Source organism: Gymnodraco acuticeps, unplaced genomic scaffold (genome assembly GCF_902827175.1).
Source record: "Gymnodraco acuticeps unplaced genomic scaffold, fGymAcu1.1, whole genome shotgun sequence".
Classification (NCBI taxonomy): Eukaryota; Metazoa; Chordata; class Actinopteri; order Perciformes; family Bathydraconidae; genus Gymnodraco; species Gymnodraco acuticeps.
Genome location: NW_022990392.1, coordinates 404,313 through 431,819, shown reverse-complemented (window position 1 = coordinate 431,819; position 27,507 = coordinate 404,313). Strand labels below are relative to the sequence as shown.

General features: G+C 39.9%; 1 protein-coding gene across 1 annotated transcript in view; it reads right to left on the bottom strand.

The window, feature by feature from the left end:
- Window positions 1-27,507, bottom strand: part of LOC117551614 (neural-cadherin-like) — a 508,256-nt gene that overhangs the window by 211,019 nt on the left and 269,730 nt on the right. The window contains exons 15-19 of the mRNA XM_034224543.1: window positions 27,280-27,466; window positions 20,515-20,658; window positions 4,486-4,606; window positions 4,068-4,230; window positions 1,827-2,495 (exon numbers count right to left, since the gene is read on the bottom strand). Of these exons, the coding sequence (XP_034080434.1) occupies window positions 1,827-2,495; window positions 4,068-4,230; window positions 4,486-4,606; window positions 20,515-20,658; window positions 27,280-27,466 (1,284 nt within the window). The remainder of the gene's footprint in view (window positions 1-1,826; window positions 2,496-4,067; window positions 4,231-4,485; window positions 4,607-20,514; window positions 20,659-27,279; window positions 27,467-27,507) is intronic.

The following is a 27,507-nucleotide window of genomic DNA, read 5'->3' as shown; positions in this document are numbered from 1 at the left end:
GCTGCAACAGCTCTTCTATGGAAAATAGGTCCAAGCATTCAAAATGCTTTTTCTTTCTTTCTTGTTACCCCCTGCCAAGTTATGTTTGGATCTTGGGATGACTGTCTCTTTGCCTCCGATGTGTTGTGAAACTTGCTGGAAGGTTGTAGCATGGCCCAAGGGAAAAAACCCTTCAATTTTGGAGCGACCCAAATCTCAGGGCGGAACACAAATGATGTTTCGCTTTCGCTAACATTGTTAGAAAGGCCATTCAAGTGAGCAAATTGGAAAAATGAGTTTGTTAATAAATCCTGTATACGCCCTTCAAGTAGGAGCAACCATTCAAGAACTCATGTCAACATGTTCTTAAAATGCTCTGATCAATCAAATACAACAACTGTTCTTACTAGAACCCTTGTTGTTTTCACACTAAGCACATGAATGCACCAAAGTCAGAAGAATTACTTCCTAATTTGGGAAATGAGACCACCGAGGAGCATGCGGGTCCACCATTGGCCCTAGTGGAGGTCTTTGCTCTCTCGGTTTATTTTTGCTTAAACAGTTGCCCATAATCAATGTTTGATGTCAGACATCAGCTGCTTTATTCTACAAATCTAGCTAGATGTGCATTTTCTAAGAATCACACAACTTATATTTAAAATGAGAAGAGAGTTACTGTTGGGGAATCATTTCCCCTGCAGGTCCTCCTTCGCCCTCTGACGCAGCTGACCAACCTTGATCAGCCGTTATCTCCCTTAAGGAGGGGCTGCCCTAACAAGTTGTTGATGTTACCAGTTTATGACCGGGCAACTCTCGGTCAGAGATACTTATTGTTGTGGGACACCTGGAACACATCCTTCTCGGGGTGCAGATGACCCCGAGCCATAAGCGACAACAACTGTGATTCAGTGTCCTCAGCTGTTTAGTCAATCTATTGCACAATGTTGATTATTATCAACTAGTTCAAACCTGGAGCTACAGGAGGGTGCTTCAGAATTGATGGTGGCATCTCAACCGTGTGGTCAACTCGTGGCCCGTGACATGTCTTGTGAATTCTCCGGCCGAAGCTCCAAATAAACCGTCAGTGTTTGCCATCAAAGCTCCAGCTCTCCTCGTGTCTCTCTGAGTCCTGACTCCCATTGCTTCAGAACTTTCCCCCACAGTTACCTTTAAAGGTTTTGTTTTTTAACTGAAATATACAATGTGTAGTGCTACGATTTGTGTTAATGTAAATGGAAGCTTTTCTGCGTTTAAGGCAGGGGTCTCAAACTCAAGGCCCGGGGGCCAAATCCGACCAGCGACTTCATTTTATGCGGCCCCGCAAGAGCTTGCAAAGAATATATTACGTTTATTATACGGTTACATGCCACTTTACAGAAGCAGGATGCCCATAAACTACATGTCCCACAATGCATCTCGTTTTGTGACATGCGCACTGAAGAGACTTGTAATTAATTGCCCTGGACTTCTGCTTTCAGACGTAGTTAATTACTAAGTTATTATCCTATCCGATAATAATCCAATTCAGAGGCAATAATGTAATAATATATATATGTATATAATACATTATTTTATATATATATATATATATATTATATTTATATAGTTACAACCGGCCCTTTGAGTGCAACCTTTATGCGATGAAATTGAGTTTGACACCCAAAGGCAAACTGCTCCCATTACTTTGTTAAAGTTTCTGGTATTACTCTGCATTTGTTGTCTTTTGGGATATATAGAATCATGAAGAATATCTTCCACCACCAAATTCAATATTTATTTTGCGGAGTTAATCTGAGATAAATCAAATCATTTGGTTTCTGTGGCTAATATCTATAGTTCTGACTCACCTCTGCATTGACCTCTGTATTCTCAGAGATCCTTGTCATGCAGGAGCGATCCGTGAATCTCGGAGCGTGATCATTCACATCCTTGATCTGAATGGTAGCAGTTCCAGTTCCAGTCATCCCTCCGCCATCTCTGGCCTCCACCACCAGGAGGTAGGACTCCACCTGCTCTCTGTCGAGGCCTCCCATGGCCACAGTGATGGTCCCAGTGGTGGGATTGATCGTGAACATTTCTGAGAAGGTAGGCACTCCTCCCATTTCCACGTTTGTGGTGTCTAAACTCCCGGTAATCCTGTAGGAGAGCACAGCGTTCTGGCCCACCGCCGAGTCGTCCAGATCAGTGGCCGTCATCTCCATCACCGACGTCCCCACGACCGAGTTCTCCGCAACTTCTCCGAGGCAGCTTGGGGCGCAGGTGAAGATGGGCGCGTTGTCATTGATGTCCCACACATTAATGATGATGTCGGTGAAGCCCGTCAGACCTTCGCCGCCCTCGTCCGTGGCCAAGACGACAAAACGCCAAACGGCACGCTCCTCGCGATCCAGTGTCCGCTGGGCGTAGATCTTCCCTGTGACCTCATCGATTATGAATTCGCTCTCTGCACCCTGGCCATGGAGAGAGTAGCGCAGGGCCTCCTGGTCAGCGTCTTTATCTGGATCTGATGCTGTAACCTACAATATCAAACACACAGCAACACAGAGAGGGTGATGAGAGTGTAATCACTTCTTTTTCACCACTATTTAATTATTGAAATGCTGCTGACTTGGTGTGATATCTTGACTGGAAGCACTTCAGAGCAGCTCTGTGTAGTTAGTAAAGTCTCCGGTAGGTAAGCCTGGCAGAAATCCAACCTCCTCACCCCCACCTCTTCTTCCTGACTGCTTCTTCTCACTCAACACATCAACAGCAATTACACCCTGGGCAGCCCAGAGATGGTTCAATTTAGCACAGCGGTAATTGCAGTGTGATGTAGAGCCAAAATTAACTTTAAAAGAGTGAGAGGTGTGCTCTTACATACGTAGAGAGAAGCAGGGCCTCTATATTGTCTAATGCAATAGAGCTAAATAATTATAAGAACAAATTCAGAGTGATGTATACAACCGATCTTAACTAGATGTATTTAACTGTGGTAATTTAAAGAACATCAGCTTAACTCAAAGAAAGCGATTTAAAGAAAGACAGACAGCTTCAGGGGGAAAGCTGTAGCCATCATGCAACCTTTCCACATCCGGCTACATCATATGAAATGAATGAAAACTAAAAATCGATTAAAGATGATACTTAAAAAGACTCTTTCTACTCAGGACATAATAATGCAAAACGGATTGAACCCAAGTCCAGAAATGGTTTGTACTCATACAAATAAGTAAGGCTTTAAAAAAAATAAAGCTCCACTTCCACTTTGTTACTGTTGCTATGCATGCTAGACATTGCATTCTTATAACACTCAATATGTTTCTTAATTTCAGACAGAATTGCATAAAAGCATTTTATTCTTTGGCTATTTATATTCAATTGACAGACCTTCAATCAACCGCTTATAGAAAACATTTAGCAGGGGATCAAAATGTTTCAAATGACTTTCGCAAACTTAAAACCAAACATTTTAAAAGAGTTGAAGGTCACAAACTTAAGTATACACTCACTTATTGTATTGAGGAAGCTTTTAAACTAGCAATTGAGATCATAAATCCCTTAGGAAAATGTTGACTGAGGTAAATGAGAGGTAGGGTCATCTTGTGCATAGACTTCTACAGACATCTTTTTCAACTAGAGAAGTCGCTCCCTGCTGGCTATCTATAGAGTATTTAGTCTAATGTAACAATCATGGTAAGAACAAATTCAGAGTTATCTAGTAGGGTCATTTTCTCGTAGATCTTTACACAACCCGACATCTTTTTCATCAAGAGAAGCCAGCCCTGGAGTATCAGCTTTGGCAGGAGCTTTCACAAAGTAAGAGGCCACTTGCTTGAAATGTCCTTTACCTCTTTAACTATTGTTGATTTGAAGTATCAGAAATGGAGTTTAAAGCTTTAATGTAAGAAGTAGTGTCATTTCTTCATAGACTTCTACAGAATCGGGATCTTTTTTATCAAGAGAAGTCTGGCTATACTCGGTGGCTTCCCTTTTTAGTCCCAGAAGTTGCACCTTGGTGATAACACAGGAAATATGCGCAGTAAACAGATTATTGCAAAACCTCTCATAAAGTGTACCTTTCAGCTGAATATGAACTTGAAAAGTACCTGTAACACAAACACCGGTGATCCGTCCAGTTCCTCTGTAACGCTGCCGTAGTATTCGTTAACGGTGAACACCGGAGCCTCGTCATTTTTGTTGACCACGTTCACCGTCACAGTCGAGTAATCCTCCCACTTTCCATCTGAAGCCAGGACATGGAGCTTGTACCTGAGCAGGAGGATCAGCTTTGTCAGGAGCTTCCACAAAGTAAGAAGCCAATTGCTATGTAAAAACATTTACTTGAAATGTTCTTAAACTCTTAAACTATTGTATCAGAAATTGAGTTTAAAACTTTAGCATATAAAGAGCCAGGAACAAAAATAAACAAGTAATACAACAGGGGAAATAACACAACATATTTGAACTTGAGTAGAAAAATAACCGTTAATATTTCGAAGGATTGTACCCTGGAGTGTGTCCTACCTTTTGTTTTGTTCATAGTCCAGCGGCTGGGCGATGAAGATAGTGCCCACCTCTGGTTCTACATCAAACACCCCTCCCGTGTTCCCTGATGTGATCTGGTAGCGCAGCTTAGCATTTCCACCTGCAGAACAGGAAAAGATGGAGGTTAAAGAATGCATGACAGATTGTATAAATTAGTCTTAGTTGCCAGTGTCATACGATACATACACATTAGTGTGGTATTGGAGCCATAGTATGAACAAATATATAAAAGGCCAGAAGCTTATATCTTGTATTTGTAATATGAAAGAGCTCTGGTGGTTTGGAAGTCCCCATCTAATCCTTTGCTGTCTGTTTCTGCCAATCCACCAATCAGTCTCCATTTAGTGAGATGGATAACATCAATCTGCTTTAGCTGGCAGAGTCAAATCAGATATCCAGGGTTTGGTTTGTTGTGATGGTTAGCGGTCATTAAAGAACAAGCAGCCTCTGCCCTCACTAAGGTGAATCCCACACCGTTTGCATTGGAATAGCAGTCAGAGATCCGCCAACTCATTAGCATCCTTGCTCTCAGACCAAAACATCTCTTCGATTTCACACCAGACACAATCCAAAAACAACTTGAAGAGCTGACATTCAACAGTCACATGTATATTACATAATCAACATCAGGTAACAATTCCCATTTTATTTCAAGGTAGAACATATTTGGAAACAAAGAACACAAATAAAATAATGTACATCGGTTTATTCAACCTCAAATTTGAGATAAATATCTAATTGAAAATTATAACCCCACAGATTACACAGTTTGGTCAAACTTTCTATGACTCCCATGTCTATAAAGCATTATACATATACATATGTGCATCTGTAGCTTTGCATAGGATACTGTAAATGCACTGATACATTCTCATAACTCTTTATAACAATTACCATATTAACAAATCACTAAATGTTAAGCTCAAGTATCATAATACTTCCGAATCGCTGGTCACTCTCTTACATTTTACATTGAGCACCTAGTGATTTCATAGCCAGCTTGTAATATATCTGCTTATAGACCAAACATTGTGGGGTATTTCTATATTACTTTGTAAGAGTAAACCCCAGCTCGGTTCAAATATACCAAAACCCAGTGAACAAAGATAACAGGACTCATGTTTCCAGTTTACTTGCTGCAAGGAGAGTCAGCGAGTGACATGTCATGTCAACTCCATAACCAACTCCCAGCTAGGAGAATCGGCGAGTGACATATGCCATGTCCACTCCTTAACCAACTCCCAGCTAGGAGAATCGGCGAGTGACATATGCCATGTCCACTCCTTAACCAACTCCCAGCTAGGAGAATCGGCGAGTGACATATGCCATGTCCACTCCTTAACCAACTCCCAGCTAGGAGAATCGGCCCTCAGCTAGGAGAACCAACTCCCTAACCGACTCCCACTCGCCTCCTCTCAGTGCAGTCCTTTTATTTCAACAATACAGTAACATGAGACAATCATGTGGTCTTGACCAACGCCTTATTTGTTCGTGTGGATCTTGTGTCTCTCAGTCATGTGAATCTGTGTGTGTGTGTATGTGTGTCATTTTAAACAGACTATGCTTTGTTCCTCCATCAACACATTTTGTAACACAGCAAATGAGAATACATTATGAAAACACATTTTTATCCTTCAATAAACTCTAACAAACATGTCTTTACTTTACTTAAAGCAAACAACGACCACACAAAAACATATGAATCAGAAGATCATAATAAAGGCCTTAATAGCTTATAATGAGTTATAATCTGCTTGAAACACTGTAGAGTTATTCTTGCAGGCATTTTTTTAAAGGTGTAATATGGATCCAGAAAGACTGGAGCAAAGTCCACTTATCGCCTACGTGTGCTAGAGAAAAACACAAGGCACATACTAGTCTCAAAATATATACTATTAGCAGAGCAATCCTCTCTGAAACACTGGTAATAATGTTATGCATTAGCTTTCTCTGTCAGATGTGGCCCTCTGTAGAACAAGAGAGACATTGGATGGCTAAGGCTATAACCAGTAGAAGTGTGTTAATGGCGGATGGGTTCAAACAGCAGAAAATCCCCAGAGACTTCACAGCGGGTACCTATAGTATGAGGTCCTGTGTGCTGAAGCATGTACACTCTGCATTTACTGCTGGATGTGTGCACAAGCTTAATTTACCATAGCTTCATTACCATACTGTCTAGAAAACAACACTGAGCTCTCCTTAGAGTTGACGATGAAAAGTGTCTACGGTATGTCAGTTTTAACATTGAATGCTGTTGTCAGGTTGTGTTCCTGAATAACTTCTAGTGTCTTCCATTTGCGGCAAAAGGGCCTTAGCTCAATTGAACGCAGCAGAGGAATGTGATGGAATTCGATATGATGGTGTTTACTTTGACAAAGAGGTATGCACAGATACACATAAGTGCCATTGATATGGCAATACGCAGGCCATGCTCAGCAATAAAGAGGCTATTAAGCATGACAAATGGGATTAGATGTGAAAATATCAATACTACAGCTAATTGCATTGCAAGTGTCAATAAGATCGATACAAGACAGGATGTATTTTATTTTATATTTGTATTTTAAGCCTTTCCTTTGTTTTAAAGTGCATGTGATGAAGCAATTAACACTGGTTGGGAACATCAGAATAAGAAATATAATAATAATCTGGGAAATTCGTAACAGTGGGAGACTTTCTCTCAGATGTTCTGTACCTTGTACAACATCCTTTTTTTTCAAACACAGACAGATTTGCTTGAAGTTTTAAAATGTTTTTTAAAATGCATTATCTCAATGCTTTAAATGTTCTTTTTGTAAAGCACATCACATTTCCTGCTGTTGAAACTGTGCTATATAATTAAATTGCGTGAAAAAGTGAAAACACCATTTCAAGCGTCAATAGGATCATTAGGGGAGAAGCATTTATGTGTTTTGACATGCACATGATAAAGTCATTAACTGTGGAAATCAACATGAAAGTATATCGTTTAATATAACACAGTATTGGTAAGGGGGATTATTGTTTTGCATAGTGTTGCACAAACACCTTAAAATCTCATCAGATATACTCACAAGTGTAAGTAGCATTACAAAAACACTAACACATTAGGCGCTTTCACACCGCAGTACTTTTCCCACTTTGTGAAGGTAAACTTCTGTTGTTGCAATGTTGAGGTAGAATGAAGGAGTCTGGAACCGTTGTTAGCCAAAAGCACTGAAGAGTTTTATTGGAGAAAGTACAGACAATAACGGCCGGGAGATCATCTTAAGTTTCACACATGCCCAGTGCTCCACCAGCGATCTCTGAACCAAAAGACACAAAACATCTAACCAACACGAGGAGAGGCGGGCTTCCAGAAAGCCCGCGTATAATCAATAGCCGATGCAAGACAATGATCTGCTTGTCTCAAAGAGATGCTGCCAGGTCAACCCTCGGACATAGGAGAAGCGTTTGACCTGTGACCTCAACCTACAGAGGGGTCTTTGACTGACTACAAGCAGATGTTTGCAGTATCACAGACTCTAAGGAACCATAAAAGACTCTATAAACAGATCAGATGAAAATATTCTCTTACACACTTTAGTTCCGATATAGTTCCGAAATGTCGCGTTCACACCAAAAGAATCCGGGGTTGCGTTCCAATAGTCCATTTATCTTAGGAACCTTCCTAACAGGAGTGAAATGACCCGGAAGTCCCTCAGTGGCAGCCATGATAAGTGCTGTTGCAATTCTCCAAATGAAAGGAAAGTAGGTTTCAAACTTCCTTTATAACCTCCTTTAGCTTAGGAACCACTGGACCTCCCTAACCGAAAGGAGAGGAGAAAATGCTGCCCCACAATGCCTTGCAGTCGCAGCATTTGCCGTCACACAACAGTCAACAAACGATTATGACCGATAAATAATATCATGAACGTTACGGTGCTTATTAAGCATTTTAAAACGTATGTGGTAAGTTGCCAAAGTGCTTTTTTCTGAACGTTCATCAGTATTATAATCAAAAAGAGAAATATGAACGTTAGTTTTTACTGAAATGATCAAATAAAGTCAACATCTCACAGTCTTTACTGAGCTGTGTGGGGTTTGTTCAACTTTTAAAAGATGTTTGAATGGTGATATACACACTGATAGATGTTAAGGACTAACGTTTATAATACATCTGTATTGATTTTAAGATCTTTTCATAGTTCATACAATCATACGTATTGGGATCATTTGTATTAATGTGGACCGGAGGGAGAGGGTGACGAGCATAAGTTTCACTTTCCTTTTTTATTTCAATTCCAACTTTGGTCATGAAGAATATGTTTCTCTGTTGTCCACGTTCATAAAGCATAAAACAACAGCGTCAGAGCACGGTGCAGAGTCTCTAGATGAGTTTACAGTAGTCCCTCGTTCTTATTAAACATCCATGTTGTAGTCCGCTGTATAGAAAACTGTAGTTTCCATAGTTTCCCCACAGCAGCAGACGCACATTTCATGACGTCCACTGGCGCATCATAAACACGTCGGATAGTGAAAGTGCAGTCGGATTCTCTAAAGCAGTGGTTCTCAAACTTTTTTCAATAATGTACCCCCTTTGAAAAATAAATGCTGCCAAGTACCCCCTGATCAGCACAAAAAAAAATTTGTTTGGGACAAAATGCCTAAGAGATACAGTACAGCGCTGCACCATCAGTGTCTGATTCATTAAAACAACAACCTTGTAACTGAGAAACACTTAAATGCTACACTTCAAATGTTTACAATCCATCACTAAATTCATGGCAAACCAATTTTAACATCATGCAATAACACTAAGACGACATTAGTTGCATTGAACTGATCTTTTTAATAAGTTGTACTTACAATGTAGTGAAATATGGGCTCGTGCTTCACTGAGGATCTTTGTCATTCTGACAGAATGACAAAGATCCTCAGTGTAAGTGTAATAACTTTATTCCACTTTGCGTTTTGAAATATGTGAAACTCTGTTCATATAAAACCCACATTGCTCAAACTTCGCTACTTTTCCTAAAATTGGTATATTTATTTATTTTGGGGCGTGGGGAATAAAGAGAAACAAATATATGAGCATTTTATATGCATAATGCTGAGCTATACTTTACAGCCACACACCGTTGCTAAGCAACGCTTATTGTTTAGGTGTCCTTTGATAAGCAGGCAGTCATATAATTAACTAGAACTAGTTAACTAGAACTAGAACTTTAGTTCATGAGAACTAAAGAGTTCTCATGAACTAAGTTCTGATGAACCTTTGTGGGAAAAGTACTGCGGTGTGAATGCGCCTATTGTATAGATCTTTATTGAATAATTAATAATAATATCTCTGTGTAGTTCCCCCTCCCCCTTATCTCAAAAGTTCTCTCCCCACCTCACTTAATAACGTTGTTATTTAAGCTGTGCAACGCATCTTTAATAAAGTCTATTAGATGCTGATCAACAAAATGTTCCCCTCAATGCAATTACTGGTAAAGTGAATTTCTGCATCTCAATCAGTATTGAATCGAGCCGCCCTCATGTTAATATGAAAGGGAAAGGAGAAACCTCAGAAGACGAGATGAGATTCACAGCTTATTAGCGAGATGAAAGTCAAGGAAGGAGAGAGGAGAATGCACTAATCCACATCGTTTTGTCCCGTCTGTCTGCAGGCATTTTAAACGAGACATTGGGGGATATGTGCAATTGCTGTGTTTTTCTACTTGTCTCAATCTCTTAAGTATTTAGAAAAATGCTGAGACCCAAAGGACAAAAGAAACAGCACAAGAGGTAATACGTTTAAAATAAACAGACAAATGGAGAGAAAATTAATGTTTTTTTCCCAGATGTGCCAATTTCAAAACTCTTCCCATCTCCCTTGGTGCTGTGCTTTAATGCAACTGGAGTATAAAGACAAGGGAGAAGGGAGGGAAAAGGAGACACACACACTCAAACAAACAAACACTTGCACATTCACATAAGCCAGTGGTTCTCAAAGTGGGCATGTCAGGGCGGGCGCGAGAGACCAGGAGGAAACACATTTATATGATCATTATAGTTTAAAAAAAATAAGAGAATAAATGAAAAACAGCTATGAAATACTATATGACAGTAAAACAAGAATACAGTTTAAAAGGGGAGTGATTTGTAAAATATCTATAAAGAAATAGAAAATCTGTTTCCAGTTCTGTTTCATATGGGTGTTGAGAGAGGTATCGAGATCTCTTCATTTTGCTCTCAAAGTGCACCAGATTAATGCTTTTAACTTCAAGATTGAAAAAAAATATCTTCCCAGGGGAGCATGCCCCCGGACCCCCCTATGTTAGGTCCATACACCACCTATGAAAATAGCACTTTACCCCTGCTTACACCTATATGCCGTGAGCTGATTATTGAGCCTTCATTGTAACAGTTGCGGGTACACTGTGTGTATGCGTGGGGATTGTTGCAGTAGAAAATTAAACTGTAGCGACCGGTACAATAATGGGAAACCCTAAATGTTTGAGCACCCTCTATGAAACGTCAAGCTACCCCACAGCACCCCCAAAATAAATCTCTGGCGCCGCCACTGAGCCTGACTATTTGTGTTGGGGGGGCCCAACCTTTTTTTTTCTCCAAAGGGGGGGCCTGACAGAAAAAGTTTGAGAACCACTGACATAAGCCAACAGAAAATGTGATCCTGAGAAACAACAGTCTGAGAAAGAGAGGAGACTGTCGCTACACTGCCTACATGGATTCACTATTTTGTTATGAAATGTATTTATATGTGAATCATATAGAACACAAGGAGTAGCAAATATACATTTTTATTTATTTATCCGGCCTTAAGAGCAGCGGTTCCCTAAGCACACAAGATCTTTCCTTCCCTTTTTATTAAACTTTCATAAGCCAAAAATGTGGGTGATATAAAGTGATACAATGAGTCCAAAACCCGGAAAGACTTTTACCACTTCTGGATTCTTCCGTTTATTTGAAGTTAAAATATTTCAGCAAATACTCCATTCATGAATGTCTGACACTTCTAAGTGTCATAAAAACGGCAGTTGCTAACAAGTAACTAAATGAAACTACTAAACATCATCACGCCGAACGATAGCCGCCTTTAGCTTAGCGCTGATAATGAGCAGCCATGTGACCGTGATGTAGTTTGTTTGAAGCCTAACGCTTGCATTTTATTTGTGCGTGTAAACTTCAAAAATCCTAAAGTGGTGTTAATGTAGAGATTATACTGCTGAACAAAATGTATCATAAACATGTGATTGCCAAAAAGCCTATTTGCTGTAATTTACCTAAAATCCAATAGGGTTTCATCATCACTGCACAATTGTTTTTTTCAAAGTGAGGAGTGATTGGAATGTACCAAACCAATCAACAGCTGCTATCACAGGGTAGGCATGGGCAGGACTGGCCCACCTTGGTACCGCAAGTAAATACCGCTAGTAAATTGTCGACGGGGGGTGCTAGTGACTTATCCGACCGGCCCACATCGTCAGACCGGCCCACTTCAATACCGGCCCGATGGCCAGTCCGCCACTGGGCGTGGGCGTCTTTTAGCAGAGCCATTGCATCAATTGAAACTTCTGTGAGTCAGTGGTTTCTCACACTTTTTCTGTCATTTCACCCTTTCGATTAATGTATGTCAAATTTCAGTTTTTTTAAGGACAATTGATACTGACAATGAAGCAGAAAAGCAAATTAGTAAAAGCGGGAGGGTAGAAAGCATTGCCTAAAGGGAAAGTAGCCCTCCCCTGAGTCAACCAATTTCAATTTTTTGGTCAGGGACCCAAATGTTACGGCATCTTAACAGCAAACTTTATAAAAGAAAAATAAAGAGATATATGCTTTAATTTACCCCCGACAGGCAAGGCAATGAGGAAAATACAAACTGTATTCAAAATACAATACAACAATTAAGTTACTGTTTTTAATTAGGTAACAATTGCATTTTGTAAGCTTACGGAGTACATGTCTGAATAAACACCTGTACTATTGTGGAATGATTTTGTCATGACCTGTGTTTCCTGTTTTAGTGTCCCCCCTGTGTTAGCTCTGTATTTACTTCCTGTCTTTGTGTTTTCCCTCCTGTGTGATTGTCTGATCATTTCTATCTGCTGCCCCTGTGTTTTTGCCTGCCCTCCCCAGCAGTGTCTTGTTTTTGTGGTTAGTTCTTTATGTAGTGTTTGAGTTTGTCAGATCCTTGTATTTCATTGTTGGTAAAGTTATGTTCTGTTCTGTTCTGCCTTGCCATGCCTGGATAACCTGGAATACAAGTGCTTCTCTGTCTTGCAACTGGGTCCAGCCTGCTCTGCTGAAATGTGTGTTGACAGTTCCAATGTGTGTTGACAGTTCCAATGTGTGTTGACAGTTCCAATGTGTGTTGACAGTTCCAATGTGAAAAAGATTCCACCAAAAACATAGTTCATCTTATGTTTCAATTACACACTTTGAGAACGGCTGGTCTAAGTTGACAGCTGCTGTCCTCAACCATCTGAAATACCTTGAGGATGTGAGAATGAGTTAGGGCTTGCAAAAAAGCAAGATCATATGTAATATATAGAGAAGCTTTACTGATAGGATTACATGTTATGAATGCAAAGTTAATCTTCGGTCTGTTTATACATTAGATTCACATAGCCATCAAATCTTGAGTGTACACAATGTTACATGGACTACTGTGCAGTTAATGTATGCATCATATATGCTACCGCCATACTAGGTGATATGAAGCTTTGTATCGTCCTCATTACTTCCCCTCCCCTCCCATCTTCCATCAATTTAACCCCCGATGTGCACCACAAATAGAACAATCAAACACGCACACAGCCCCGTCTCTCAGTCGGTGGTGATAACCCTTTTTCCGGACTACCGCCGCCGAAACACTTCCTATTTTTAAATCCCGACTAAAAACGCACCTATTTTCCCCTGCTTTTAATTGAGCTGCACTACAGTATGCCTTTTTAGTCGTGTATGCTGTACCTGCTGTGTTTATTTATTTTATTTATTTCATTACCTTTGCTTCTGCTGAAAAGTGCTATATAAATAAAATGGCCTTGGCTTGCCGCTGGTTCTCACACTCACATAAATCAGTAAACAGATAGATCTCTGTATGTGTGAGTGGAGCTGTATATTTATCACAGCGACATTTTGAGTCACACTGCGGGCTTCTGCACTCTACTATGATAAAGGCAAGATAATATAAGAGATAATCCCTTCCCTATTCCCTTTATCTTAACAGACACAATGTATCCTTCTCCCTGTTCTCATTACTATGACCATTTCCCTGACAAAGTGATCTCCTTCACACTCACCACGTTTGGCCCTTTGCGTGTGTATAGCTGTGACACCAAGGCCAGAAACTCTCAGGGGCGTATTCACAAAAAGAATTACACTAAGTTGCACAAATAAGATGAAAAATAAACTGTGTAATTCTCATAGCATCTGAAAAAAAAGTGAAATGTACGGTGGCCCTGAAGTGCAAGACACCACAGCATTTCACAAAACGCCACAGCATTTCACAAAACACCACAGCATTTCACATTGGACGGAAAGGGTATTCCTTAGGGAGAACACTTCTTGTTTGTGATTGGATAGAGCCAGCCATAGAAGCACTGCTGTGATTGGTTGTTTTTGCTGCCAGTCAATAAATGACGCTTCGTGATTGGCCCAACACATCAGCCGTTAGCTGTTAGCACACACTCAGAGCTCACAGCTCCTCATATCTGTTCAGAAACTGGACAAAAGTTAAACATATACAAAACACAGACTGTCTATGTCATGGTGAATACAGTCGCTGCTTTATTTGTGTCTGTATGACGTTGTTGTGAGTGTGGACGGAGCAGCTACAGGTTAGCCTGATCGATCCGATTCCAATAGGATTTACATGGAGATACGGCCCGCCCCCTCTCCAGCGTCTTGTTTGAATGACAGGAGTAAACACAGAATTAATGCTTTATTAATTCATGGTTTTTAAGGGGCTTATCTCCATGTAAATACTATGGTAGACCACCCAATATTCGCATCGCTCTAATCGCTCGAGTTTCACCGCGGCTGTCAGCTGTGTTTGCTCCTGTCATTCAAACAAGAGGCGCTGAGAGGGGGCGGGGCGTATCTCCAAGTAAATCCTATGGGAGATACCAACTACAACAAAATGAACATATTTGACCGTGATTTAATTGTAATACACGTTTCAAAGTGATGCCGAAGTAACTACATACTGATAACGGTTAGTAAAAACCATGAATTAACGCTTTGACAAGTCTGCAGATAAGACGGCAGGCGAAAAGCTTTTAAAATGCGTGCTTTCTGAATGGAATCGGATCCATCAGGCTAAACTAACCTGTAGCTGCTCCGTCCACACTCACAACAACGTCATACAGACATAAATAAAGCAGCGACTGTATTCGCCATGACACAGACAGTCTGTGGTTTGTACTTGTTTAACTTGTGTCCAGTTTCTGAACAGATATGAGGAGCTGTGAGCTCTGAGTGTGTGCTAACGGCTGATGTGTTGGGACATATTTCGCTGTTGGGTGTTGACCAATCACGAAGCGTCATTTCTTGACTGGCAGCGTTTTCTGAAATGCTGTGGTGTTTTCTGAAATGCTGTAGTGTTTTGTGAAATGCTGTAGTGTTTTGTGAAATGCTGTAGTGTTTTCTGAAATGCTGTAGTGTTTTGTGAAATGCTGTAGTGTTTTGTGAAATGCTGTAGTGTTTTCTGAAATGCTGTAGCGTTTTGTGAAATGCTATAGTGTTTTGTGAAATGCTGTGGCGTTTTGTGAAATGCTGTGGCGTTTTGTGAAATGCTGTAGTGTTTTGTGAAATGCTGTAGTGTTTTGTGAAATGCTGTGGCGTTTTGTGAAATGCTGTGGTGTTTTGTGAAATGCTGTGGCGTTTTCTGAAATGCTGTAGTGTTTTCTGAAATGCTGTAGTGTTTTGTGAAATGCTGTGGTGTTTTCTGAAATGCTGTAGTGTTTTCTGAAATGCTGTAGTGTTTTGTGAAATGCTGTAGTGTTTTGTGAAATGCTGTAGTGTTTTCTGAAATGCTGTAGTGTTTTGTGAAATGCTGTAGTGTTTTGTGAAATGCTGTGGCGTTTTCTGAAATGCTGTAGTGTTTTGTGAAATGCTGTGGTGTTTTCTGAAATGCTGTAGTGTTTTGTGAAATGCTGTAGTGTTTTGTGAAATGCTGTAGTGTTTTCTGAAATGCTGTAGTGTTTTGTGAAATGCTGTGGCGTTTTCTGAAATGCTGTGGCGTTTTGTGAAATGCTGTAGTGTTTTGTGAAATGCTGTGGCGTTTTCTGAAATGCTGTAGTGTTTTCTGAAATGCTGTGGCGTTTTGTGAAATGCTGTAGTGTTTTGTGAAATGCTGTGGTGTTTTCTGAAATGCTGTAGTGTTTTGTGAAATGCTGTAGTGTTTTCTGAAATGCTGTAGTGTTTTGTGAAATGCTGTAGTGTTTTGTGAAATGCTGTGGTGTTTTCTGAAATGCTGTAGTGTTTTGTGAAATGCTGTAGTGTTTTCTGAAATGCTGTGGTGTTTTCTGAAATGCTGTAGTGTTTTGTGAAATGCTGTAGTGTTTTCTGAAATGCTGTGGTGTTTTGTGAAATGCTGTAGTGTTTTGTGAAATGCTGTAGTGTTTTCTGAAATGCTGTGGTGTTTTCTGAAATGCTGTAGTGTTTTCTGAAATGCTGTAGTGTTTTGTGAAATGCTGTGGTGTTTTCTGAAATGCTGTAGTGTTTTCTGAAATGCTGTAGTGTTTTGTGAAATGCTGTAGTGTTTTGTGAAATGCTGTAGTGTTTTGTGAAATGCTGTAGTGTTTTGTGAAATGCTGTAGTGTTTTGTGAAATGCTGTGGCGTTTCTGAAATGCTGTGGCGTTTTCTGAAATGCTGTAGTGTTTTGTGAAATGCTGTAGTGTTTTGTGAAATGCTGTGGTGTTTTCTGAAATGCTGTGGTGTTTTGTGAAATGCTGTGGCGTTTTCTGAAATGCTGTAGTGTCTTGCACTTCAGGGCCACCGTAGAAATGGATACTGACTGCTGTGCCAAGCAAAAACTTCCAGTTGCTGGTATCAGCACTGAGTACTTAGTTACGTCAATCAGGGGTAAAGTGAGGTGAGCAGAACTTTAAAGATTATTTCTCTGAGATCCTGGACATAAAATGGAAGATAATGAGACCTTTATGAGCACCGATATCGACTGGCTCTGGCTTTCAAACAGGATTCTCAACAACTTGCTTACAGGCATAATTAGTTTGGACAGTCGATGCTTGATAACCAATCCTAGGGTCCTTCGGGGGACATCAATTGGTATGAATGAAGAGGACAAGTGTGTATTTTCAATCTGACACTGACCTCTAATTTCCCTCTCCTGTTTTACACAGAGGTTTTGTTTCACAGCGGGGAAGTACAATATTCACAGGTGAACCATAACAGACACACAAGATGTCATTTTGATCCAACATAAAAGGTACGAAGTAGTCTGATGGTGTGAGGGAAAGTGCTTGAACTAAAGGTGCAGTTATTAAAGTTAAGGATGAACAATGACTAAAGCACCTGGATGGTAAAACTAGAACTCATCCAGCAGCTTGTTTGATCCCTCACACTTTTATGCTTTGCTGTAATACCAGATGCACCAGAAGCATATGCTGCTGAATCGTCACTTGAACTGTACTTCGCACCAGGAACTTGGATCTGCTTTTGTATTCAATATGTTTTATTTATACTAAAACAAAGAAAAAGTGTAAGTGAGCAAAGAGAGTCTGGCTGAAACAATGACTTACAAAGCCAATCATCAACGGACACATGTAGACAACGTTTAAGATGTTGTGACATATTGACGTGTTCTCTGATGTTATTCGCCGTCTCTTTCAAACAAGCCAGATGTTTTTCTCCCTCCCAAGAAATTCCTATATAAAACTGGGGCGTATTTGCAATCCAAATGTAGTCGTATCATCTATAAAAATAGAGACAAAGTCGTATTGCCCTGGCAGTTACTTGTGATCAACTATGCTCGACTTCCTGTTTGTTAGCAGTGATTGACAGCAAAGCCATGACCTTTTAAATAGAAGGGTTCTATTGAACGATATAAAACCACATACTATGTAAATACAAACAGAAGAATACATTTTCAAATACTAATGCTATGTGTAGTTTATTGTGTCCATGTCCATCCAACTCATTCCAGAGAATAACTAAGAAACACAAAGTAAACCAACCAAACAAAACAAAGAACGACATCTGAAATTCAAAAGTGAAAATACCTGTTTGCAGATCTTGGGCTAGATGGAAACCATGTTATATTACAGTCTGGGTTTTTCTGTACATTTCCTTTTCTATTCTAATATGATTTCCGATATTAAAGCTTAATTATTCCATGTCCCAACTTTATCCTTTTGAGCTATTTTTTTATGAATATAATCCTATTTTGTTTGTTTTCGTACAAGTGCCAGGGCATGATCATGCAAGCGTGCAATGCAATACATATTCCTGATTATGGCTTACACACTATTCTACTGACGACAGGTGGCTGCCATAACACACCAACAAATGCAGAGGAAAAATAAGACTACTGTAGTAAAACTGGATGTGAACAATGAAGAAAATTGGCTGTGCATACTTTTTACGAGGACAATAAATGCATTCAGCACATTGGGTGTTTCTCAATGTCGAGTACGCTTGCTTGGTAGCACATGTCTTCCGAGTCACTTGCTTCAGAAGCGAGGCAAGAATACTTCCTGGCATTCGGAAAACGAAGAGTGGAACAGGCGAGCAAGTGTGCAGGTGTGCGTCATATTTACATTTTCTGCCACAGATTTGGGGAAATTGGTCCGTGCGCAAAGCATTGTGGGGATTTTAAGACCGGAGCCTACACATGCCTCATGTGCAGTATCTAGACGAAAATATAGTTGTATTAGGAGCAGGTAGAGACAAGAAGAGTGGCTAGGAGTTTTGACAGCTAAATAAAGAGCCACCTACTTCCCCAAATGTTCTCTAGTCTGATGAAGTGGGGACATTTTCTGTTCTCGTTGTCTGCTGTAGAAACCCCTCTAGCCCCAGTCACTAACAATGAGCTATTTCCCTTTTGATGTTGTTGTTCATCTATAAGTACTAGTCATATTCTGAAAATAACTCTACCGAGTTACTAGATGCCTTTTGAAAGTTTAAGGTAGTGCAAGGCTTTGAGAGAATCTATTCAGTCCTCAGGAGTGGAGTGCACCAGCTGGGCGTAAAAAAGTAGGTCTTAACTCTAACGTCGGGCTTAGCTACGTCCGACTTAGTGATTTGAATTTGAGTGCACCAAGCCTGACTAGTCTCGGTCGTAGCTGCGTCTGGTCTTAAGATGCGCGTCCATGTGAATACACGCGAAACAGTAATTGTTGCCAAGCAACACACGTCTACATAATTTAACACTCAAACTCCTCCATTCAGAGCAAGCTAAGACTTGGATAACGAAGTCAAGGATAATGGAAAAAAAAAAGAAGAGAAAAATGACGCCCACACCCCGAAAAAGAAAGAGGGATTTTACAGAGCTACAGCGTGAACTGGTGGAGAAAGAGATCGTTCATGTGGAGGTGGAGACCGCACAACTGAGAGCGGAACATGACAAAATTGAGCTGTAGAAAGAGAAATTAAGACTCAAAATTATAATTCTTAAGAATCAGCAAAGAATCACTGAAGAAGACCATTTGTCATTCACCATTCTCTAATCATATTTGTTGTACTTGTTTGTATCTCAATTTCATGTTAAAAGTTCTCCAAATGTTGTTATCTAATGTTCTTGTGTGTGTTTTTTGAATGAAATAGGCTATAAAACGGCCTAATGAAAATATGTGGTCACAATAGGAGCTTATTGAAATGCAATTGCAAAAAAAACAGCGTTCATATTACAAATATACAGGGCTAAATGTTGGAAAAATATGTTATTACTAAATTATACCTGATGTTAAAATGTTAATTCCTATTTGGTTTGTTCAAAGCGCTTTTCAGGAAATAGTGAATGGAGTGTCTTGACAATAGGAATATCATGTGCACACTTACAATAGAATGGTGCAGTGATAACGTATTTTTGTAGGCAGACCTTGAAGTTATCACCCCAAGGGCTCCTTTGACAAAAAGCCAATGTGAATTCTCTATAGGATTTTAGAATATTGCAGAAGATAAGCTCTGTCACGTTTGTGATACCAACATGTTTTGTTGAGCAGGATAATCTACTCATATTAAACACAACTTGTATTGTAGTTCAATAGAACTGGAAAGCAAATGTCAGGCTGACACATATCATAACCGCTAAGCTAAAGACGGCTAATGTTTGGCTTGGTGACATTTAGTGGTCAAATGTAGCCACTTATTAGCAACATATACATTTTGAAAAGCTTCAAAAACGTGGGGTATTTACTGACGGATTCATGTCTTAGAACCAAATCTCTCAAGCTTGTGTGAATCAGATCTTATTTCTGGCATCCAACCAAAAACTCTACGTCAGGCAAACCGTGGTGCTAAAATGCTAACTAATTTCCCGGGTTTTAGCCCTCCTTTCTGCACCATGTTATTAGAGAGATGATGTTGTAGTTATTGACACTTTACTTCTATATTATGCTCTGCCACAGTGAACTCATGGAATCTCAAACAAAACATATATGTGCACTACATTTTCCAACTGCTGGGTAATAGAAATATTGCCATTAAGCCATGGAAGTTGGAAACATATTGAAAAACCCATGTCTCCACGTCTGAAGATAGTATAAAGTGCACATTTCAGCCCTTGAGAACTTATTTCTCAATATCAAACGGTTACATTGAAAGGATCCTTCTACCGCGTCGGGTTAGACTGACATATTGCTGTCATTTTCACGACATACTTGTTGTAAACAGCTTTTTTTCCCCTCATCAGAATGAAAGGGATCGAACAAAAGCAGTAAAGTGAAAGGCTTTTTCTCGAGTGAAGGGAAAAAGAAACACTTAGGCAGTGTGCTTTAGTAAATGTGCTCCTATAAACTCTCCCTTTTGTATCTACACCGCCTCCTTCACACATAAATACACACATTATCCATGCCACCCACCTTCATCCCCGTCATTGGCACTGACGGTGAGAATGGCGAAGCCTACGTCAGCGTCCTCATCCACATCGACTTCGTAGGACGCCAGTGCGAACGCTGGCTTGTTATCGTTCACGTCGCTGATGAAAACACGAACATACGCTGTGTCTGAAAATAGATAAGAAAGAGTGAGAGAGAAAAAGAGGATAAACATGAGGTTGTTCTTATTCTGTCAACAAGAACACGAACATCTGTCTATCTTTCATTGGATAGCAACAATTTATTCATTTTTTAGCAGCATGCACACACATACACAGATAGGAAAGTCACGTAGACAAAAATAAAATCTATTTTTTTCTTCCATCAGCCATTGTCTACCTCTTTTAAATCTGCTTCCATTATTCTTGTCTTTTTCACCATTAAATCCAGCTTTTTTTAAACATTTTTTTCCCTCAGCTTCCGACTGCAGGCTGAGCACAGCACAAAGCGCCCTGGGGGCATCGGTGTAAGGCTCAGTAGTTGAACAACCTAACACACTAAGCTTCCTTTGATACGGGTCAAAACGAGCATCATTTGCAACACACGCTTCGAGATGACATCAATTATTCAAGCCAGGGCGGAAGAGATGCTCCACAGTTCAGGGCACAGATCGCTAACTAATGCAGCCCCTCGCAGCTAGAACAAAACAAGTCGCAGATGTCAGACCTTTGCTCGTGCTCGGAATCTGTCAGAGGGAGAGAAAGGTAGAAGGAAGAAGACATGAGCCATGCCTGATCCACCCTCTCATCTGATAATGCTACCTGTTCATTTATGCTTTAACACTTCAACCACTAGAACTCACACACCTAACCACACCTCGCACATCGGCTTGTAAACATCAGAAGGGCTTGGTAAAAGTGTGTTTATCAAGGTTATTTCGTGACCACTCTAGACATCCTGCCGCCTGTTGTGATGTGACTTAATTAGTGCAGTTGTTCAAGGTTTAATACAAAACAAAGTCATTATCACGCCTTCCACCTTTTTTTTCTAGTACAGTATTTCTTTTAGATGCCACTTGAGAGTTTGCACCTTGGAGCTTTTGAGTAATGTGATGTTTTGTGAATTAAAAAAGGTGTTCAGAATAATTACTTAATTATTGTCACTATATCAAAGTGTTGTTAGTTACAAACAGAAAACAACTTGGAAGCTCTTCACAGATCACATGATAAACAACGGCATTATTTATATCTGTTAAAAAACTATTCTGTAATACTGTACAAAAAACTGAAAGATGGATCTTTGTACTAATCCAATTGATCATGATTGTGCAAATGGTAACATAAATACTATATCCAAATTAAAATATATTAATATATAGTAACTATTTCCATATAAAACTACTCATGAGATAACCCATTTGATTCTTAGAGTGCATAATAGGGATATGATTCTTAGGAGGGTTTTTCTAATGACTTCACATCACCATCGCTAAGCTAAATGCGGTGGATGAAGTAGTTCATTCAGCTGCTTGTTAGCAACCGCCGTAAAGACACATTCAGACATTCACCAGTGCGTCTTGACTGACACATTTTATGTCATGGATAGGGATGGGTATCGTTTGAAATTTATCGATTCCGATTTCGATTCCGGTTCTGCTTATCGATTCCGGTTCTTATCGATTCCCCGTTTCGATTCCAAAATTGTAAAATAAAGAGGTCAAACGTTTAGATAACAAAAATATATTTATTCTTAAAAGCTTTAACTGAAATTGTTACTAAAAAATATACATGCAATACAAATGGATTGCACAATAGCTGTGCTTTATTTTAACTGAGCTATGCCTGTGGCAAGCTATTAACAGGCATTACACTTTGCCTTTTCTTTTTCTTTTTTAGTGTAGTGGAGCCTCACTTCAGAGTGTTTACCGCGACCTATCTTTGGTCTTATGAAGTGACTGAGCTCGTGAAATGTCTACGGGAGGGCGGGGGAGCATCGCTGCGGGGCAACTGTGGACCTCTGTCGCCTGTCAGCGCAATTTATATGATGCCGTTTTAAAAAATTTACCGTTCTGTGATTCTCCAGGTCCGCCCTGTATTCCACCGGGTCACCGCAGCACCGCGGCGCAGACGGACCCGCTGGAATACAGGGTCTACCGCGTTTAGGAACCGTTAAGCAGAACCGAAATTGTGTATTTTGTATGGGTACCCGGTACCCGGCATTTTCTTATCGGTTCTCATCTGGAACCGAGTTTCGGTTCCCAACCCTAGTCATGGAATAGACGTGACATTTCTTTAAGTCAGTGTTACCACAGACATTATTTTAGGCATCTAACCACAACGTTTTTCTAGAAGAGGGAACTGAAAGTGATACGATACCATCCTCTGACAGTTTTTATTTCAGTGAAGTTCCCTTACAGTTAGAACTCAGTATAATAAACCGGCGCATGCATGGGAGCAAGTTATAGTAGATAGATTTTCAGACTGCAACCATTTAATAGACAAAAGTATTTCTGACATTGAGAATACTTCTTTGAGAGCAGGATGGGATGTTGTAAAAGGAAGCTGAGCAGGTCCTCTTTGATTTGAGGAGCGTCTGGCAATAAATCAGATTTATATCAATGTTATCGTTTGAAAATAAATTATTAATGATGTTTGGAAGAAAATAAATCTCAATTTCATCAGTGACTGAGGGGATAGTTTGGTATTACACCCAATACGTTCTTTTGCAAACCTTACTTATAATTTATTTTCTTTTGTGTGTTTGAGCCCACTTTAAGAAGAAAGTTAGGTTTTAACAGCTCCTCCAGATGTGTTGCTGATGTGTTTCCACCACAGGCTTAACAGATTTCTGAGTAACATTCACACTAGTATACTTCCCACTTTAATCGACAGAAATTGCCATTATATTTACTTGTGATGCTGTGTGGTTTCGTGTTAACTATCTGTTGATTTTCCTGTCATCCAGCCTTCTTCGTGCCACCTCATCTAATATAACACAGAAAATAGAAAATAAAAACTCCCAAAGCTTAACGGCGGTCTCTTAGTCTCCGCTCTGCTTAATATTTAACTTCTGTTTACACTCCCACAAATGTCCCAGTGAGCTAAACCTAGAGAGAGGATCTGTTAATAATCTATGATCATATTTATTAAAAATAGATCCTGGTCTGTCTTGGTGTTTATTCAACACCTCTCTCTGCATCCACCCATCTGTCTCAACATCTGTTCACTTCTCCGCGCGTCTCTATTCTACCGTTGGAGCATGTATGCATTTCATCTGGCAGCAAATGAGAGGGAAATGGAGAGACTGAAGACGAGGCGGAGACAGACGGAAAGAGAAAGATGGCTTTTGGTCATTCAGCAGGGAGAGATGAGCAGATGTGGGGAAGAGACGGCAAGAAGAAAACAGAGATTATTGCTGCCTTGAATAAAGATTCTGAGCCTTAAATGAAGTCTACAGAGCAGCTGTCTTCTTTTTTTCCGTGCTTGCCCTCTTTTTCAGTCAGTATAACAGCATAATAAAAACTGGATTAACGCTCTAATATTAACTTCATCTAAATCCTTCCTGCAATCATTTGTTTACATGTTCCCATGATAGCGTTTGGTTCAATAACCGGTGAACTCTTCTTTGAAGTGCCACTACACATTATATCTCAAATAACTAGAGAATATAACAGTCTGGGTGGCTGAGATTCTTGTTTACATTCATTTGATTAAGGTTGAGTATTTTCCATTTGCATTGGTAGCAACTCCATTAAAGGTAATTGCTTCAACTGCAATGTCTTAAGTTAATGACTGCGGTTTGTTTTGACTCATTTTGAAAGCCCTTCCAATGAATGGGTTCAATGCTAACAGGTGAATACAATCGAGCATACAGCCATGCATAATGCTTCGTTTAGAAAATCCATTGCAGTAGAATATGTTATACGAATATTTCAATGACATCACATGTGGCTTGTCAAATTCATTATGGTTTAACTGTCAAAGTACTTTCACACCAGTTTTTTTCCAACTTAGGAGCAATGGCAGTTGGGTGGAGGCAGTAGGCCACACTAGCCATGGATTTGACTAAGTAGAGTTCCAATATGCCCATACAACTATTATTATGTACCATAAATATTAAGTACAATGTTTGTGACTTCAATTTCCTTGTGGCACCCAAACCTAAGATCACCATGCGTGATGCCAAAACGTTATTTTTGTATTGCCTATTCAATCCAAGAACACCCAGGTGTGCTCTTATGTGCAATGCTTTGTGTTTTATGCTGCTGCAACGTAAACATTTCCCAAATTGGAATTAATAAAAACATCTTATCGGTGATAGGGAATAAATGACTGTTCTTCCTCTATTCTAAGTGAATAATGATCTTAAGAGCAGCTTCAGTATTTTCGGTTAAATCTATGTCCAATTACGTTTAGAAAAACCTTGTTATTGATCAGTATTAGCAACTTGGTGGCTAACCTAGGTTAGCTTATTGATGAATGTTAGTCCACATATTCCCATGTAGCTCTTAAAACTGACCTAGTGTCATTTCTGATGGTGTTTGATGCCATACCAAATTCTCAGACAGGTGCAAATCAGACCCTGATTGACTCCCTATAGTCCTAAAGTATTTTTGGTTCCACCTGAACCCTAGGACCCCACCTGTTGTTATGGTCTGTTTAACATTAAGTGTTTTAGCCATTCAATCCAAGAAAACATGGCCTTGATCAGACAGTGCTCATTATGTGTCATGATCCTAGTTTTCTGGATTCATTTGAAAAGTGTTCTCCCCCTGTGTCTTTTTATTTCCTGTCTCAGTGTGTTTTCCCGCCTATTTTTATTGTTTGTCCAGGCATTTTTAGTTCCCTGCAACCACCTGATCTTCTGTACACTGGCAAGTCATCTCCTTGTTAGTTCTGCTTGTATTTAAATCCAGTTCTCTTGTTGGATTCTTGTTTGTGTTCAGCAGAAATTCTGTTCTGTTTTCCCTTGCCTTGCCTGGACCAAGCCTTACATAAAGATAGTTTAGAAAGAGAAGCTGTCTGTTGCATTTTGAACCAACCTTCTCTGTGTTCTGTGACTGTGTGTGTGCAGGTGTGTGTGTGTGTGTGTGTGTGTGTGTGTGTGTGTGTGTGTGTGTGTGTGTGTGCAGGTGTGTGTTTCGAAAAAAAGAACAAAAAGAGGTGAAAAACCTAAGCGCTGGAAGAACAGAACACTGCTTACACCTTGGCATCGAGCAATCGTAATTATGATTCCAGAAAACAATCAGTCAATGTTATGTTATTATGCTAGATAACTGCAAATCTAACTTTGATAGAGTTCTATTTGTCATCCATCACCATGGCAACAAGTAGACTTTGAAGATGAAATAATAAGTGGATAAGCCATGCTGTTCCAATCAGCAACAGAGATCAATACTTCAGTATTGCCTCTGTTGGTGGAAATGGTTTAGGTACAGCATGGTAGATCATTTCAATCGAAGAAAATGAGAACACAATAAAGTAATACAGAAAAACTTCAGAAATGACAATAATAACCTGAATGTATTTTAGCATCTTACTTGGCATTAAAGATGGATTAGAAGGATATTTGTATAACACGCTTTGATCTTATATATTTACATTTGGGTTTTGGTCTCTTTGGGATCGGACACAGACTTTTTGACTCTCCTCTGTAGCACTTCAAATGTCTAGTCTAGATTGATGGAATCATTCTTCACTAATTCGAATAATCTGGTTGGTTTTATTAGGTCAGAAGAACACTACATGCCTTAAAGCACAGTGGCAATTGTTTGGTGTAGGATGAACATGGTGCTACAGCATACAATAATAATAATAATGCATTTTATTTATATAGCGCTTTTCACAACTCAAAGACGCTTTACAGTATGAGGGAGGATAGACAAATAAGGACAGGCAAACAAGTAAGTATAGTAAAATAAAAAATAAATAAAAAGGCAGTCAAGAGGAAGTTGATTGAGAGGGGGGGGGCTTATGGGTAGACACTAGACAGAGTTGAAAATATGTGTTTTGAGGCAGGACTGAAAGACTGTGAGGGACTCAGAGTCACGGAGATCTTGGGGGAGGGAATTCCAGAGCCTTGGAGCTGCCACTGAGAAGGCTCTGTCCCCAATGATATTCAAGACCATTTTCCAACTCTGTAGCAAGAGTTTGTTGAAGGTCCTTTCCATGGACACAACAAGTTCTATTTCATTGTTGGTGTGAAAAAGACCTTGACTCAACATCATCTAACACATTTGGAAGGAAGCAGAATGCCAGTTGAAAGCCAGGTCTATCAGGCGAAAATCCGGGCTGCTTTTTAAGATATTCAACACATCAAACATGGGTTTGATGTTTAAGTGTCCGCAGACATTGTGTACTATAGAAGTGGATTTTCTTTTAGTAAGACATGGTCACATCTTTTTGTGGTAAAGGTAAAAACCTATTGAGAGTCATGGAAATATTGCATGTTTCCTTTGTTTTCACTAAGTTACATCCACATGTTCCCTTCTGTGTACTGTTTCTAATCAATAACTACATTGCCATAGGACAGTAATGGCTTTACCTTGATACTTTGTGATTTTTACAATTGCTGTTCCTAACTCTAACTGGACAAACTGCAAGAACACCAGAGAAAACACAACCTGCCATTCAATTTGGCAGCACTGCAGCTGCAAAATGTGACGTTGATATCTCCAATATCAACGTAAGAGCTTGTGCCTCTGCGGGCGCACGCCGAATATCCGAATATTCGCTGTTGATTACTACCGAATATCCGGAGCCCGAAAATGTTTATCCGGGACAGCCCTAGTGCAGTGTGAGCCTAACTTACCAGAGTTGGGTTGTCCATGTTTGCCAGGCCGAGCTGACTCCCAGCCGTCCACAGACTGAACCTCCAACAGGTAGGAACTTTTGGTCTCGCGGTCAAACACAGTCTGAGAGTAGATGAATCCCAGCTCAGGGTCAATACGGAAGTACTGGTGGTCTCCACTGCGGTCCTCCAGCAGGGAATAGGAGATCTGTGGGAAGGGTGGGGGGAATGAGGAAGACACAATTAAAT